The sequence below is a fragment of the Dipodomys ordii genome, unplaced genomic scaffold (genome assembly GCF_000151885.1).
Source record: "Dipodomys ordii isolate 6190 unplaced genomic scaffold, Dord_2.0 Scaffold48, whole genome shotgun sequence".
Classification (NCBI taxonomy): Eukaryota; Metazoa; Chordata; class Mammalia; order Rodentia; family Heteromyidae; genus Dipodomys; species Dipodomys ordii.
The window spans coordinates 12,729,090-12,748,258 of record NW_012267264.1 but is presented as its reverse complement, the minus strand read 5'-3'; the positions used below and the strand labels follow the sequence as shown (position 1 = coordinate 12,748,258).

The 19,169-nt window shown below is 38.0% G+C and overlaps 1 protein-coding gene across 1 annotated transcript in view; it reads right to left on the bottom strand.

Moving 5' to 3' along the window:
- The window catches only part of Thsd7a (thrombospondin, type I, domain containing 7A), a 344,637-nt gene extending 328,533 nt beyond the window's left edge, over window positions 1-16,104 (bottom strand). Inside the window, exon 1 of the mRNA XM_013019946.1 lies at window positions 15,945-16,104. Within this exon, the coding sequence (XP_012875400.1) occupies window positions 15,945-16,104 (160 nt within the window). The remainder of the gene's footprint in view (window positions 1-15,944) is intronic.
- Between the last annotated feature and the right edge of the window lie 3,065 nt (window positions 16,105-19,169).

The following is a 19,169-nucleotide window of genomic DNA, read 5'->3' as shown; positions in this document are numbered from 1 at the left end:
GAATAACAAAATGTTGAAACAAGGACACAGGATGACTCATTGAAACAATGATATTCACAAGACTCAGTTGGAAATGATCTTTACAACTTTGGTGGGTGGAGGAGGAGATGTTTGGGATATGGGGGAATAGTAGGTAACAAACAAAGGAGGGAGGAACAATGTTCAACAAGAAATGTACTCATACCTTACTCATGTAACTGTAACCCCTCTGAACAGCATCTTTACAATAAAATGAAATTAACAAAAAGAATTAACTATCTAAATATGAGCAAACAAGAATGTATCAGTGAGTGAACCATACTTAAGGGTTTTTTTCCTCCAACCAAATGAAGTATTTTAGGTAACTGTTACATACTCATTTACCTAATTCTTGAGCTTAATGTAGATACGTTTCTTATATGTATGTGCTAATTTGTTTTCCCACTTGATCCCTCAAATACATGCTGACACATAAAATGAGTGTGATACAGACTCCAAGGTACAAGCAAAGCTGAAAGCTGTATCTAATACTGAACTTCAGTTATTTTGTCTTTTCAGGCTGCAGGTGAGGGATCTGGAGCAGTGAGCTAGGCCGAGAGGGAGAATGGATGGACTGGTCATTTGTTTAAACAGCATGGAAAAGTAATGGGCCAGGAATGAAGTCAGAATCTGGAACGCAAAACTCCATGGAAACAGTATCAGAGGGTGACCAGTGGTAACCAGACAGAAACTGCAGCCCTCACATAAAACCAGGAGGTAGGAAGGGGGAATCAGGTCAAATGGAAGAAGCGCTGGTGGATAGTGTTGAACCATTAAGCAAGGAGTCTAGCGCTTATGATCAGGGAGAATGCTGACTGTTCATGATCTTCCAGCCACATGGAAGAAGCTATTCAGAATGTAAATGCCACCCACATAGCTTTAATATTTTATGTCCTTATCATATGATAGTCGTCCATCTCTCACTCCTCAGAATTTCCCTCATTCTTCTTTGAGCTTGGAGAAAATGCAAATGTCTCTTTCAGGTCTTTCTTGGTCCTCAGCCCAAAGTAATTGTTCACTTCCTTTAGTGTCCTTAAAGTACCTCAAACCTGCTTCTGTGAGAGCCCTAATTACCCTGATTTATGACTGCTATGCCTCTGACTCTCCTTCAGAGATATGAGCTCATCAGTGACCCAGGAGACTCAATCATGTGTCTCTATTTCCTCATTGCTAGATAATATCCAGCCCAGGGCTCCATCACATGTATTTGTGGTAAGCAAAAGGCCTCAGTGGGCAACATCCTTAAAGCTGGTATCACTAACATTGTAGTAACAGATACAAATGGGGATTGGGGAAAAATAGCTATGCTTGTGGGAAAGGTAAAATAGAACTTTGCCTAATTTTTTTTGTCAGTCCGGAATTTGGGAATTCATGTAATAAAACTTTCAGAAAAAAAGCTGATTTTTAAAGTGCTTGAAAAAGTACTCGATTCACTCAGAAACATAAAAGGGATTTTCAAGTATGATTTTATTCTGCACTCTACCAACTAAAAGCTCTCCTTGAGCCTCCTTCAATTTCTATTATAGCAATGTTTCTGTTTGTTAATGAAAACACAGTATGTCTCAAACTTCCGAAGACAATAATGTATCACAATGAACTATAGATTAAATTATGTGGCATCTGATGTTAGTGTTAAGTGCATTTTATTGGATTATAATATTTTAAAATTTGGTAAATTTTGTGTAATGTCTCTTCTGTCCATCAAGAAAACTATGATTAAAAAATGAAATTTCCTGAGCACATTAACTAACAAAATATCAAACACACACATACATAAACTTAAAATGCTGACATCTTCTATAAAATAGGCATGATCTCAAATACAACAAATATGCCCACAGCTTTCTCCAAGTTAAACTTGCTATATTTAAATTTAAGGAGTAAAATGTTTTATGTACTACTGTTGCATTTAGGAGTAACTTCTCTCTCACTTCATAAAGAGATGTTTGACATTGGCCTAGTATTTAATATGAGCTATGCACAGATCTGAATTCAAATTTTTAAAAAATCCCATTACACTGGCAGTAAGAATCACCTACCAAATAAATCCTTAAACACTGATAGTCCTAATTTTCATCTTTCATCACATGCTCTGAGATATTTAGAATGTTTCCAAAGAATGAGAATGTTTCCAAAGCCTATTTATGGTAATGCTTGCAAAGAATTTCATTTGAATAAATTTACACTAATTCCTTTACCTGCAATAATAAATTTTAGCCCACTTCACAGCTGTATCTTATACAGCACTCCACACTGAATATATCAGCTTAGTTGCCTGCAGACAAACGTAATGATGCTGGCAAGATTTCAGCTGGACTCTTTTGGGGAAGGAAGCAAAGGAAATCTTTCCTGCACAGGACATTGCAAAAGTCAGCATTTCCATTGCTGATAAATTTCCATTCAAAAAATGCTATCAGCTTACATACTTAAGATTCTCTGAAACTAAAGGAAAGGAGGGAGACTAGAAAGAGAGACTGGATGGGGGGTAGAGGGGGATTAAGGAAAAGCTGAGGGGAGGGAGAGGTGGAGGAGGAGGAAAGAGGAACAGAGAAAGGAGTAAAAAGGGGAGAGAAGAAGGGAGAGAGAGGGAGAGGAAAAGAGAGGAAAAAAACTTCTTGTGTTATACTTTCAAACAAACCCCCAGTAATAAAAGCTCAATAACCCTATTTAAAAAGGAATAAAAAAGGATACTAATACATTGAAATTGAATACTGAATTAAGACTTGAAAGAGCACTTTAGCTCAGTAGTAAGACTGGTTACATGCTGGAACAATCTGAGTATACGCATGTGTTTGGTAATAGAACACTGGATGTTTTTAGGTAGAGTATAGAATTATTATATCAAACAAGCAAAGAGGTAAAAAAATCATAAAATCTTGAAAATTATTAAATTCCCAATCAATATATTGATTAGATCAAATCATTTACTATTTTTCCAATCCTAGGGCTGGAATTTAGGTCCTGGGTGCTATAATTCTACCACTTGATCCACAGCTCCATTTTTAACTCTGTGATGACTACCTGGAGATAAACATCTAACTGCAGGTGAAAGTCTCACAGACTTTCCTACCCAGGCTGGCTTTGAACTGTGATCCTCAAATCTCAACCACCTAAGTCACTATGATTATAGGCACGAACCACCAGCACACTGTTCACTTATTATTTATAAAACACAATGCTACTTAAAATATGTGGGATATATTCTTCACATCACTGAATGATTTTATTCCTTGATCTTGGCATATTCAATTATTGAAAGTATAATTTAAAGTACTTTATAGAATAACGGGAATAACTATCAATTTTTTATGCATCAGAAGATGGTTGGCTATTAGTCTTGTAAGAATGTGGTTCAGATTGAATCACTTCGTCTCTACTGCCCAAGTTTACTGTCACATTAGAAAAGAGTTTTGTTATGGGGCTGGGAAGGTGGCTTAGTGGTAGAGCTCTTGCCTTGCATGCATGAGGCCCTGGGTTCAATTCCTCAGCACCACATAAGCAAAAAGAAAAAAGCCAGAAGTGGCGCTGTGGCTCAAGTGGTAGAGCACTGGCCTTGATCTGAAGAGCTGAGGGACAGCACCCAGGCCCCACGATCTGACCTCCCCCCCACAAAAAAAATAACAGTGATGTTACTTCTTACTCTAAACCAAGGAAGAAATAGGAAGACTTTAGTAACCAAATATGCAAATTAGTGAGTGCTTGGAGAATTAGAGTAGATGTGGTTGCTAGAAGGCAGTAAGCTAGAGCAAACAGAACAGTCAATTTGCATTGTATTTTTATATATTATAATATTGGTGAACTTTGTAAACATCATCATTAGTAAAAGAACCAAGCGAGAGAGCCATAAAAGGTATGAATGCATTCATATGAAATGTCCAGAACAGGGAATATATATAGTGGATTTGCATTTGTCTAAGCCCTGGGGTGATGGGTAAGGGACACGGGATTTCTTTAGGGACTAATAAAAATGTTTTAGCATTGACTGTGGTGACAGATGTGCAGCCTTGTGAATATACTAAAAGCTGTTGAATTGCATGTTTTAAATGGGTGATGGCTTGCTATGAATTATATCCAATAAATCTGTTCAAAGAAGAGCTCTGTTGTAGCCATCCTAAATATTTAATATACAGCCAACCAAGGAAATTCATCTCATGTAAAATAACATGGTACTTTTCTAATTTTCATATTTTCCATAAAATTCTCAAAGTTGGAGGTTAGGTGATGTTATCAAGGTAGAAATTTACTTCCAGAACAATGTAAAAAACTCTAAAAACTTTCATCATGATGTACCTAGCTCTTCAGTGCTTGCTCATATGAGGTTCAAAGGCCACTTCTTGTGTTCTGTCATATTTATTATTCTCTTCTCATGCAACTTTCATAGCTGAAACAGTTCCAAGCCAGTTATCTTATAAAACAAGCCAAGGGAGCTAAAGAAGTTACATTAAATCTTACAGAAAAAGACAAGAGAGAAATGCATCTTAGAGCCATCAAAGCTTTCTCTATGAAATATTTGATTTCATAAATCCAAATCCCATTTTGATAACTCTTCCATTAGTGGTAGACAGTCACCACTGTACACTGTCAGAAGCTGTTTTACAGAGCAATTTTACACTATGATCTTGTCAGCCCCAGATGACTGTCCTGACTCCTTTCATTCTACAGGCCCATTAACCAAGGGATTAACAATCAAAGCACCGCATGCAGAAGTGTTGATGAGTATGGACATAGTTGTGCAATCACACACTAGTCTAAAGTTGGTGTCCAATATATTCTCATATGGTCATTCTCTAAAACTAAATGAAAATATCTTTTTTTGGGGAGGTTGGGGGTCCGGTCATGGGGCCTGAACTCTGGGGCTGGGCGCTGTCCCTCGGCTTTTCAGCTCAAGGCTAGTGCTCTACCACTTGAGCCACAGCACCACTTCTGGCTTTTTTCTTTTTGCTTATGTGGTGCTGAGGAATCAAACCCAGGGCCTCGTGCATGCAAGGCAAGAGCTCTACCACTGAGCCACCTTCTCAGCCCCAAAAATGTCTTTTAAATATATTTTCCACTCCAACTACCCCAACTTTCTTGTTTTGAAAGATCTGGCAATGAATTGGCAAACTTAAAAGTCTTGAAGTAGGGTCTGGGAAGGTGGCTCAGTGGTAGAGTGCTTGCCCTGCATGCATGAGGCCCTGGGTTCAATTCTTCAGCACCACATAAGCAGAAAAAGCCAGACGTTTGCCTGGCACATCTCCAATAAACCACCAGAAAACTGGAAGTGGTGCTGTGGCTCAAGACAAACGATGCCAGCCTTGAGTTGAAGAGCAAAAAAGTCTTAAAGTATTAACCTATCATTCAACTTTGGTCCCCAGGATGTTGTATTTGGCCAACAGTACTGTCCGTTGTAAATTTTTTTTTAAAGATTGGATTCTAGCTCTAAATGAAGGCAAATGATAAACTGAGACAGGTATGGTCGGGCATCACATCTTCTTGAGTCACCAAGTCTCTGCAGAAAAGACATGAGTACTACTACCCTGTAGACCATGCCCTTCCATTTCCCTCAGTTCGCTTTCACAGATCCCACCTGAGAAATAGGAGATAACTTTAAGGCTCATTTATTTTACTATGAGACTAATCAGGACTGCAGTGGATAAAATAAAATATTAAATCTTTTCTTACTAATAAACCTAAGTAAAACTGCTATTAGTACATCATTGCAATTTAATTAGCATGATTTAAATTAGAAGCTCCCTTACAATGTTTGCAAGGAGGAGTATATTAGTTCATTTAGACCTATAATCACATGCTCACACTCTGCTTAATAGTCACACAATTGTGACAACATTTTGTACAAATAATAATACTTAGGCTATCAATTTCCATAAATCAGATCATGACAAAGGTTATACATCTTAGTACTTTGACAGACTGTGTAGTCAGTCTCCCTGTCACATCTCATTCCTTATTATTATTATTATTAGGTGGTGGTGGTGGTATAAGATTTTGACCACAGAGCATCATATTTCATACCCCAACTCTTTCTTTGGTCTTAAGGTATTTTTTCAGATAGATTCTGCAATTTTTCCCCCCAACCAGCTTCTCACCCTGATCCTTTTACATACACCTTGTCCTACATATTGAAGATTACAAATGTGTATCACCATAACCAGCTTGTTTGTTGATTTAGGGTCTCAGTAACAATTTACACACATTAGCTTTCAATCTCTATTCTTCAACCTTTATTCTCCAGATCTCCTACTCTCAATTGGCTGGGATTACAGAAACCAATATGCCTAACCTTTTCTTGAGCAACACTTACTATGTAGCCTAGGTTTTATTCTCTTCTTGCTTAGCTATGCAATTTCTTGTTGTCCCAAATACATGGCATTTAACTTCTTCACAAGTGTTTCCTCTCTTCCTTAAATTCTCTTTATAGATTGTTGTCCATTTTTTAACTGTTTATTTTTCAAATTTATGTGTTCTGTAAGTTTCCCTGGCTCTCTCTATTTTGCTAGGGAATTGCTCCCTGCTCTATTATTATGTGTATGTATGTGTGTGTTTCCATTGTTATGATAACTTCGCTAGCCTAGAAAGACCATTTGCCTTTGTAGAGAACTTCAGGTGGGGCAGCTTATGTGCTATTCACATTTACTCTCCAGAACTTGGGCACCTGTCAGTTCTACTTAATTGAAACTAATTAATGGACACAAATAAAGGAAAATCACCTAGCTCTGACTATGAATGACTCTGAATGTAGTTCACTCATTGTATTGGCTTGGAATAAACTGTCTCCTATAGAATGCAAGGGCTTGAACATATAGCTAATCCATATTATCCACCCTGGGTTTGTTACCAGTAGTGCCTTAATGATGGCCCAGACAATGCATACCATTGCATGCTGCATGAGTAGTTTCATGCCCAAACTCACAGACAGATATTCTTAGAAGAAAAGTATTTCACAGAAAAATGAGCAGGCACTGAAGTTTGTAGACAGTGTGCAGGCACCAGAGTGCCAAACACAGGAAGATGGTTAGACATAAAAGGATCTTAAAATAAAAGCCCTAGGATTGTGGGAGGAAGCACAAGAACTCAAATAAGAAGTGTGGGTTCTTGATGATCATTAAGATTGTCACAACAGCTACTAAAATAAAATATTGACATAGGTTTTCTATGATTAATATTTTAGTAAAAGTTTGTTCTTAATTGCACAGCTATTTTAAAGCTATTTTAGGAGGTATTATTTCCACAATGACAGATAAATTGTAAAATCCTATGTGATAATTTGGTCATAAATGATTTTGTATATACAACTTGTATATACAAATATGTATAGTTCTGTATTTATGCATGTAAGTATGCATGCAGGTATATATGTATGAGTATGCTTACAATGGTGCCTTCAATTATTATTGTAACTTCATAATAAATTTAAGAACTATTCCTAAATTTTAGAAAATGTACCCATAATTTTTTTAATAAATGAGCTTTAAGGGACAAGAATTACTTGTTAGCCTATTTCTCCTCCAAGTGTAGAAACAATAATTTTGCTTCATTTGGTAGCTTTTGAACCATAAATATTGAGATATGTAAGTAGAATATTCACATATGTGATATGTATGTATATGCATGCAAGTGTATGTGTGTATATTGTCATATATACATGACATACATACACATTGCACTTTAAGAGATGAGGCATTCACTGCTTACTTCCTATTCACAGCTTCACAAAACAGGAAATTCTTGCCAAGAATATTCTCAGGTGTTTTCACACCAAGGAATTTTGAAATGCACAGTCCTACTTAAAGACTCACACCTCCCACATTTCCATATGGCAAAAATATACACAAGCACAAGTCAAAATAAACACTAATGCAGGATATCTCCATAGTTTAAAAACTGTGCTTTTAACAACCTAGCTGACAGCAATCATACTATTGGCTGGGACAGCAGGTAGAAAAGAAAGGAAAGAAAAGGAAAAAGACATCAGGTAGAAAGAGACAGTAGACAGAGAGAGGCTTAAGATGAATGCGCAAATCCAACCAGGAAGAATGAAAATGCAAACCACAGACAAGCCCAAGGAGGAGGCATTAGCAGTCATATCAGCAGCACATGCGAGCCAAAGATCAGATTTGCTGAGTACTGGCTTGCATACAGTGCCATCTCAGTCTTCTACAGATGCATCTCAAGTTATCTTTAGAATGATCTGAAAAGGTTTATTCTAGCACAGACCTAGAGTAAGTCTGAGGAGCAAGAGGCAGAGATTAGAAGTCAGAGTATTAAAGAATTAGGTCAAGGTTTATGAATGGCTGGTTCAAAAGTCTCATCTTAAACCTCTCATTTTATTTTTCATGCACACAAGTGTTTATCAATTTATGTACTTAGTGACCAGCAGTACTGCCTTCCAAGCTATTCCCTGTATCTCATCTCTTTCATTGTGAAGGATAAATACATGGTATGGGAGACTTTTGTGATATGTACAATTGCATTATCTGAAACTGGTAAAGAAAAATGAATCTTGAAATAATGTGACCCAAACAGAGACAATTTCTGCTCTGATGCCACCCGGTAGCAGACATGTGATTTAACATACCTATAGTCACTTTTCTCTACAATATTCAGAATGGATTATATTGCTTATGCTACTATAATACAATAAATAACTCTACCCAGATCGGGTGGCATACTTAAAAAGTCCTGCTTAACCTACATTATTTCTGCTACATATTCAGTATCTGTGACTGACACATTTACTTGAGGAAACTTAATTTTCTACCAAGATCTTGCTGCATTTCTAACCTAACTGCTTGTGTTATTTTGCCATATCTCTAACTCTGTGATCACAAAATATCCACTTCAGAGTCCTTGTTTAAACAACATCTTTTCTAGGGTTTCCGTTGTGTGATAGGGCATCAGAGCAGTGAGCCTCTGGGCTTTGTACAAGTTCAAGAAGATATTGCATCTCCACTTTCCTGGCCCAGGCTTTCACTATGCACACAGTTATTTAGCACAGTTATTTAATTAGAGAGCCAGTAAAGGTGTATACTTCACTGGCCCTGGAACAGCAGAAACTCCAATTTATTGCTGGTAGGATTACAAATCACACAGTCACTTTGAGAAGACAGTGGCAATTTCTCAAAAAAAAAATAAAACACACTCTTATTATCTGATTCATCAACATGTTCCTTAATACCTACCCTAATGCTTTAGCCCTCTGATGAGGCTGGACAATGTGGTGGGGAGTATATGGGAAAGCAAGGCTCCTTACTTCATGGCAATTGGGACAATGACCCTAGTGTCCCCTTCAGAGCTTGCTTTCCATGACCTACATCCTTCAGCTAGACCACCTCCTGAAGTTTCCACCTCTTCTCAATCATACCACCAGCTAGGGGATCATGCCTTTAACACATTAGCTTTTAGAAGACATTTGAGGTTACAATTATAACCAAACCCTAGTCTTCCACCTTCAATTGTTCTTCCACTTAAAGGAATTGCACTGTAATAGCCTTAGAACTCCTATGATGAAAGAGCTTGGATTTGCCAGGGATGCTGTTATTTATGACATCTGTTCAACTAAATATGTTTTCTTGTTGATTAGATGAGAGCTAGATGTTTTAAAATGATTTCACTATCCTGGTGCATTCTAAACTCTCAGTGTACCGTTGTGATGAAGATGTTAAAAGATCTTTGCCTATGACTCAGTGACAACTCCAATTCACCTGGTGAACTGTTCTATTGATAGCAAAGACATTTAGTCTATCCTAGTGATAGGAATGCCATTGTTAAAGTGTCAACTCTCTGATGATTTCTGCATTACCAACTACTTTTACTAATATGATATATTCTTATATTCTTACACTTTGAGGGGATCTGCACTATATATTTACTAGACTGAAGGACACCACTGTTCAGTGTCATCTCTCTATCATTAGGGCTGAGGAGCCTGCTTTCTTTACTTCCTTTATTCTTTCTTGTTTTAAAACAGAGCCTCACTATGTATCCTTAAAACTCATTATATTTTAAGTTTCAGCCTGAGTATTAGTGCTACAGATGTAAGCCTCTGGGCCTGGCTGCTTCCTATCTTGCTAAAGGAGCCAAACTACAATCACAATATATCAGTGACCCAATCAGAATATTAGCAGGCTTTTCCACTACCATCAGGAAAAATATGTAGAAGAAAATTGCGATTATATGCAACACTACAGCACTTAATTTTTGTTTTGTGCTGTTTGTTTTGTTAGTATTTGGGGATTGAGCTCAGGATCTTATACACAGTAAATAAGTGCTCTATCACTGAGATATAATCCCCTGTGCTTCTGAGCACTTCTGTGGAGGGTGAGAGAGACAGAGAGAGAGAGAGAGAGGGAGAGAGAGAGTTTCTGGCCTTGCACATGCGAGGCTATCATTCTACTCCTCTGGTATATGCCTGGCCAGCTCTCATCAGCACTCCATTTTAAAAACCTTGTATTGAGACATGTTATGTCAATACCTCAGTTGGTCTCAAACATGCAATTCCTCTGTCTCAGCCTCCCAGGCACTGAGATTCCAGGTGTGTGCCACCATGTCTCACCTAAAAGCACCCTTAATCTCAGTGTTCCTTGCACTTTCTATCATTTTGCCAACCAAGTAGCTACCTACAATTTTTGTAAGGAAGAAGTTGAGCTACCACCATTGCATTAGAACATTAAAGCATTATAAAAACCACCCAGGCATTTGACTTTTGATAAAGCCAGTCAATAACTAATGACGTGCTATATGCATACTATATACATATACACATGGAAAAGAACAAGGCATAAATGGTGGTGGTATAAATTTGTATCTAAATGGAAACAGCGAATAGTGTATAAATGATTTATTGTGAAAGCACTTAATTCAAATTTGATAGGTGACAGGCTAATATCAAGAATGTGAAAAACAGAACAAACACAAAGTGAAATATAAGAAGTCATATTTATATAATTAAACTTGAATTTGTTGCTTAAAGATTTTTTGTGATTTACTAAATGCAATTCATATATAAGTACAAACTAATATAGCAATAAGGGGCAGGTCTACCATATACTGACTTAACATTCCAGATTCGGTTTTATACTGTATCCCTTAATTAAGTAGACAGATAAATGTGTTGGACTCGTGTTAATTCTTGCAAGCTATAGCATTTTTTAGATAATGAAAAAATAAAGAGCAGGAAGAGAACTAATGTTCTTAAATATCTATTATTATCTAGAGTTTGTGGTATTTTGTATTTAATACCTGTTGAAACTTTAAAACTCCTTCTTATTTCTGAATTTTTACCACCTATATAAGGTGAAAACATGTCATAGAATTTAATTAACTTAGCTAGTCAGACAGATATACACAGTGGTTTGTCTAATATCAGAGCCTATGTGGTTGTTTTGAATTCCACAATGTTCTATTCCCTTACATTTGTTTTAATATGTAACACTCTAATTAATGGATTCAGCTTGCAATTTCTAGTGTATTTACTGGAAAAAGAGAGGGAGAAAGAAGAAAGAGCTAATGCATATTACTGGACTTGATTCAGGTTGCAAAATAAGGAACCATTTATTACGTAACAGAGTATTAGCAATAAAAAATGATCATTACTGAACTTGTATATGTATCAGGCACTTTACTAGTACATTATATATCTTACTATATTTAATAAACAGAAATCCTCTAGGAATACATATTATTAAACCATAATAGAGAGAAGAAAGATTCAGGGACATTAATTATATAGGTAACATGGAAAAATATTTTCAATCCATTCTTCCCACAACTATTGGACACTGGTAGCCACTCTCTGTCCCCTCTTCTTCATCTTGTCCTCAGCTTAATGACCCAATAAAGTCATATTCCAATCAAAGGGAAGTTGCAAGCAGACACTTATATGCTTGAGTTAGCATAATGCTACCTTCTTGCTCTCAACATCAGGATTAATTGGTTTCTTAATGATTGGTAGAAGTAAGATATATATTTGTCCATATTATTTGAGAATAATATTTTATATTCCTACTTATAAGTGCTATTAGTATAAACACAGCAAAATAAGATAATATTTATAACTTTAAGAATCAAAGGTACTATTTTAATGCAGTTAATTGTGCAGAGGACATTGTGCCTGTTAATAATAGTATTGTCTTGAAATGGATGAATCTACTTCAAAACGTTACTATGAGTAAGATGAGAGAAAACTCCTAACTATCAATAGCCTCCTCACTTGAATTTTGAGTAATGGCTAGCTTGTATATAGTCCTTATATTTTAATGTGATTTCATCATTGTACAAATATTTTCAGCTTAATTTATTAACTTTTTTCAAAATAAATCTTCCTGACAGAATTTGATGAAGTTTGTTGTATCCAACATTTTCTGTCTGACTCATATTGTAATCATATTGTGTTCAGTCTACTGATACTCAGTTTTGAATTATCAGATTAATATAATTAATCGCGATTGTTGTGGAACCAAACTAGTATGCTAGAATAATGAAAAGTATAAAATTTCATCATTTAACATTTATAGTGTTCATGTCCAGTAAATTGAGTTGAATCTCTATGTTTCTGAAATGATTTCTAATTATTCTCACAAGGACAAAGTTTGAATTGTCAGCAGTTTTCAAACTTTTGTAATAATAAGTAATAAACAATTTAAAAAATTCCATTTCTGGAGTCATCACCATCTCCAAACAGCAATAACAGTGTAGTAAACTGTTGATGTAATATCAAGCTTGAATCCACTAATTCTTCAGCATGGTACTTGGTTCTGGTATCTTTGTTTGTTCTTTTTTGCTCACACACCATATTGGCCAACCAGCCTGTAGATTCACCTCTCTCCAATCTAAGCAAATAATATATCAATCTGTCCAAAGTTTGCAATGGCTTTCTACCTGCTTATATGTTAAACTCCAACATCTTTCAAAATTTCAATTCCTTATAATATGGTCCCAATTCATTTCATTGACATTAAATTTCGAGCGGGAGTTGTGGTATATTACTGACATTTCCAATATTGAGGAATTCAGCCATGCCTTTTCATTTTTTAAATTATCTTTAAGTAGTCATATATAGGAGTTTCTATTTGACACACCAATTTATGAGTGCAATGAATTTTTATTTTCTCTTAGTGTACTTTCTGCTACTCAAAATCCAACTCATTCTTAAGAAGCAAGATCAAATACTAATTTCTCATTGAGATCCTCCCTATATTCCTTATCAGCTCTAATATCTCTACTTTCATAATGTTTATTCATGAGTATGGTATGCCATGCAGTAGCTGTTGTAGAATTAAAGCGCTGTTTAATTTTAAGTTTCCTGAGGGTATGTATGACAATACTTGCCTCTATAATCAGCCTCTACAAGTGTTTGTATATTGTAGATCCTCAACCATTCTTCATTGTTAATCAACTTAAAATTTTCAGAAAATATACATATGTATTATATACTATGTATCATAAGGTACATGACTTATATGTCTAAATCATAGATATTTAGACTATATGTACACAGTGTTTGGTCATGATACATGTATTTGAACATTTACTCATACATATGAAGCACATTTGGGTTGAAAAAGTTCTAAGGTATCCTCTTTTCTAATTACTATTATAAAGAAGCAATCATTGGATGACTTCACCAATACCTGATAAGGATATTTAAAAGTTCTTGTCTGAGTTCTTCATTCAGTGCAATTTTCAATTCAGCCATCTCACTATTTCCTTACTTAAACCCTCCCTCCTGCCCTCCCTTCCTTCTTTTGCTTCTTCCTTCTACCTACTTTCCTTCACTTAAACTAAGTTTGTATATATCTTTATTTTCAAGGAATAAACAATTCGGTTTCTCTTACTCCTATATTTTCATTTACAAAGTATTCTTTTCTTTTAAATATTCCCTAGATCATCTAAGACCTACTTCAATTCCTTTAGCCATATAGTAATGTCTGCTTTTCTCTGAGGGAAAAATAAAGTGGTCATTCTTTTGCTCTCCAGTTTATCATTTTTCCTCACCATGGATCACCAAAAATGAATATTATCATCACCCTCATTGCACTATTTATATTTGCACCAAACGTTAATGTTTACAGCTTACTTTCACATAAGACAGTCATTTGATTCTGTGATTTTGTCAACACTGCAAAGTGAAAAAAAAAACTATTATCACATTTCTATGCAGTTGAAAAAACTAGGGGGAGGTCCAATGCGAAGTGAAGGACCAACGTTTCCCAGCCAGTGTAAAGGTGGAACTGGCCCTCAGACCAAGGTCTCCAATTCCTTCCTCCAGAGAGCTTTCTACTATTTTAAGCTGTTTATTGGCTTGTGTTCCCACCATGACATTTATGTTGACATATATTGGCACTTCAGACACCACACAGTGAATGTTGTCTAGGCTCTTTTCGATCTGAATTACTGCTTCGTTCTTGTTACTTTGATAGCAAAAACTGCAACTAGGCAAATACTGTGTTGTTCATTAATTGCCTGGGAAGCTCAAATCAAGGCTACAAATAATATCATCTGCTGGTAAAATACCGTTTGATTAGTGTTCTTGAGAACAAACTGCTGAAAAATAAACCTAATCAATTAGTTAAAGAGCACCTTCAACTTTCTGTTTTAATCAGTAACAATGTGATTTGATTTCCTCTGTATTTATCAATCAAAAACAGGAATGATTTTGTGTTTGCAAAGCTCATTGCATGTGTGCAATTCATGCAAGACACATCCCAAGACAAATTCTGTGCTTTGCCTTTAAGTAAATTTCTTCATAATTTCCTGCTTGTTACTGGATAGACATAACTTCCTTTAAGATTTAAAATATCAGTGCAATTTTACTGTAGAAAGATTTGCCTCCTCTGTGTGTATATGTGCATGCACGCATGCATGCTTGCACACACGACAGAAGTAGTCTGAATCCAAGAATCAGACTCCTCTGTAACTTATTTGCAATCTCATGATCAATTCACTTTCCCTTTCTACTTTGTCCCTGTCTCAATCTTTAAGCACTGCTAAGGAACTCTTAAATGACCTCCAGCGCTGAACATCCCTTTCTTCCTATGAGCAAGTGAAGTCTGGGACTGGTGGCAGAGTTCTCCGGTCCCCTAAGACATGAAAGCCAGCCTGCAGGAACAGAGCGGGGAGGGGATCCCTCTGCTTGGCATTGTTTTCCTGCCTGTCACTGCCCCACCAGGATTTCTCAGCATTTAGCAGGAGGCACTGGGTGGGGGGGGGGGAGAGGGGGACAATTCCTTGCTGCTTTTGGTGCCTGGTTGCAAAACAGAGCAAAAGAATATTCAAGGAAAGAAAACGTTTAAGAGCAAACATCCCAATAGTTGTGCACTTTGAATCAAACAAACAAAAATCCCACTGTAATTCACTCATGAGAGGTGAACGGTACACAATCTTTCGGACAGGCTCCATGAAGGCTCCAAGGCTTCTGGCTGCTACGTCTGCCTTCATTCGTCTTAGTTCTGAGTGTCCCACTTACCGCAAAGCTACCCTTAAAACACATTCAACTCTCCATCCACATCCATCAAGGCGCCGATCATACTGCTTGCCTAGAGACCGGGTCCAAATGGCTTGTTGGGGGCTCAAATTATCTTTCAGAAACTCCTAGAGAACTGAGAATCCAGAGGTTAAAAACACTGCACCTCCCCTGGAGAGTGTCGCTTGCGCTCCTTCCCCACAGAGAGCTAGGGGAGAAATAGCTTTCCAATGACTCACTGATGCCTTTTCGTTGTTAGGATTTTAAAAAAAAAAAAAACCCAAAACAAAAACAGTATCGGACATGACCTAATTCCTTCTCTGGAATCCTACTTTTTAACCTTCGCGTCTCAGCATGGCCGGATCCGGCTCTCTAGAAGCACCGGGTCCGCTCAGGAGTCCAAGCGTCCCTGGCTGTGGTCCCAGAGGAAGAAGAGGAGAGGAAGGGACCGCTGGTTTCCACTTACCAGTCTTCCACACGTAGATGGTGGGCGCCTCCGCTTCGCCTAGCCCCGCAGCCCCGCCGGCACCCGGGCACAGCAGCAGCAGGAGCAGCTGCAGGACGCCCCGACGTGGCCCCGCAGCGCCCGGGTTCCCGGACGCCCAGCGCCTCCCTGGCAGTCCCATGCTGCCTGCGGCCGCCGCTCCAAGGGTCTGGCTCCGCCGCGGGGTTAAGTCCCGGCAGGGAATTCTTTGCAAGTAGAGAGAGGCAAAGCTCTTTCCCGCTATTGTTCGCTTCTGATTAAAAGGAGAGAAAGAGCATCTATCTAACACCACCAGGGAACAATAGCAGCTGCGTCTGTGGCCAAAGATGCAGCAGCCTCCACCACCGCCGTCACCGGGACCTCTGCCACCGGCCGGGCTGCTGCAGCCGCTGCCATGACGCGCGCCGCGGAGTGGCAAGTGCTCGCGGTCCGCAGGGGGCCCCAGCTGACTGAGCAGGTCTGGGACGCGGCGCAGCCCCCGCCTCCAGCTGGAGAGAGGGGAGGGGGGCGAGAGCCGCCCCGAGCGAGAGGGGCCTGTCAGCCAGGGGGGAGGGAGGTGAGAGTGCGCGCGAGGACCAGAAGGGGCGCCAGCGGAGGGGGCAGCTGCCACCAGGCAGCACCCTGACCCCACATGCCTGCCCGAAGAAACTCCACGCACAGGGGGAGATGAAACGGGCTCGCTAGGATGCACCAATAAAAGGAACCATCCGCAGGCAGGCTTCACAATGAGTAACTGGCATTGAAATTCATCCTCGCCCAACGAGTCAAACGCTAGATCGAGTGGCCTGACATTCTCGGGGCGTATTTACACAAAGCTTTGGGGCTGGTCATTTCATTTTGAGCGCTGGCTTGGAGTTACTGTGTGTGAGCCGCAGTCTTTAGGATCCGATGCGGGGACGGGACTGGGGGGTAGGGAGGGTAAGGCAAGGGACTTTCCGCTGTCAAAATACTTTCTTTACACGTTGTGTCTAACTTAAAGTAAGCGATTCGTTCCCAGGATAAGCCTGAGGGATGTGGATCTGGGAGGGATTATGATAGCCTTTAAAACGGAATCCGTGTACAATGCTAATTACTGAAGGTTAGAAAAAAGAATATAAAACCAATCATCAAAATATGTATCTCAGTAAGAAGGCCATAGTCAACATCTCTATTTCTCTCTGTGGAAAATATGCTACTTGCAAGTATCCGTCAGACAGTTGGATAAAGGGGCAAATGGAGTCAGTAACATTGTTTGGTTATCTATCCATTAAGAAACTCTCAAAGCATTACAGACATTGATTTCTCTTCATCTTTTACTGAGCTTCATAATCTAAATAAAGGAGCCATATGGTTTTGTGTCTTTTGTTCTTTGTGTTTTCAACTTCTATCAGTAGTAACAGAAGAATGTGTGAAGTCAATAATGCTTTTTCCTTTCTCTCTTTTTCCCTGTCCCATAACAATCCTTTATTATTAATTCATTTCCTAGTAAAACCAGAATAGAATCAAGACATTTATTTTGCCAATTAAAACAAAAATAACTCAGCTACCAGAAAGCCAAAGGAAACTATTATCTGGTTAGCAATTTTCCATCTAATTTTTTTAAGCAAGAAAACCACTTTATGAATTTACTCCAAAGACACAGCAACTGAACAGTTTAAAATGAGGAAGCTACTGTTTCTGAAAAGAGGAAACCTTCCATAAGGCTCCCTGGGGACTCTTGTCATCTCGCCTAGCATTCCAGACACAGCCCTTCTGCATGCATTAGATTAAAAGCAGGTTTGATCAAATAATTCCCAGGTCCTGCCTGTTTAAGTATTCTGACATCAGAGGAAATTAGCTGTGTTGAAGGTTGCAAATTTGGTCTTTGTTTACTTTTTACTCTGTTAGGCCTCTATGAGGGAATTAAAAGCTCAGAGAACTCTAGCTGTATGTGCCTGTGATTAGGAAAGATAAGCTAGTGTGGATTACTATTTTTTTCACTGGTGGAAAAACAGGCAACAATCCAAAAGATTAGAGGTTGATAAAGGATACAAAGAAAGTCTGATCCTAACTAATGCAGGGCTCCCCGAAGAAAGACTTCTGTCAGCAGTTATGCAGTTACAGAAGAAAATTACATGCACTCTTGCTTCCTGATTCTGTCCTCTTAGGAATACCATGGTCTGCATTATCAGTTCCTGGGGAAGCATTGTCTTGCCCTGGGTGTTTATGTTTCTCAGCTATTGTTAATAAGGCCAATGCTAAAATCCTCTAATATGATAGGATCTCAGTAAATAGTAGTCCAATCTGAGCATTCCTGGGAAGCCTCCAAGTTAGTGAAATTGAGAAGCCCTCCAAAATTAATTTTCCATGTGGGATTGAGAAGTCCCAAAATCAATTCAGCACATGGACATGCATTAGATAAGAGAGCATAGAGAATGTGACAAAGTCCACTTAGTGTTATTTAATGTACAAGTTAATTGTCTGATACTTTGAAATGCCATCTGATGCTATTCTTCATAGCTTGATGTCAAAAGTTTCTGATTTTTATGTTTATTCATAGTCACACAATAATTACCCAGTAAGTTAAGATTTCAAACATTATAACTTCAAACATTACATGTAAGAATTACATGTTTAGCTTCTAAGTCAACTTTTGTTTCCGTTTATACTACACAATTAAGGCAACAAGTTCTGCAAAAGTATTTGAAATCAGCCAACAATTGGTTTCTTTCTTTTTATTTTCAACTTACACAAAACTTAGAGCATAAACATCCACCCATACCATCACTTACATACAATCACTAATAGACATGGTTGCATAATGTTACAGAAACCAATTCCTACCAACATTTATCTCTACCATTGCCACATATTTGTTCATAACAATGTCATTACTACACTTGAAAATGAAATGTATGGGTCTCTGAGGAGACAAAAATGACATATATATTCAGATATATCTGATTTCGTGAAGGGAATATTGTCCAGTTGGACAGCTCCTATCCACAAAACAGTCAGACAGTGAGAGATAGCAAGACCCAACACTCTTTTGTTTCTTAGAATATGATATAAATAATACACAGATGTTCAATGACATGATGTCAAAATTTAGTCATGAGAAGTCTCAAGGATGCAGATTCAATTGACCATCTGTACAACCTGCCATAAAGTAAATTTTTCATCATTTTTCATAAAAATCTGTTCAAGTATTAATGAGCTTGCGCTATCAGAGTTTTTCAAACCAAATAG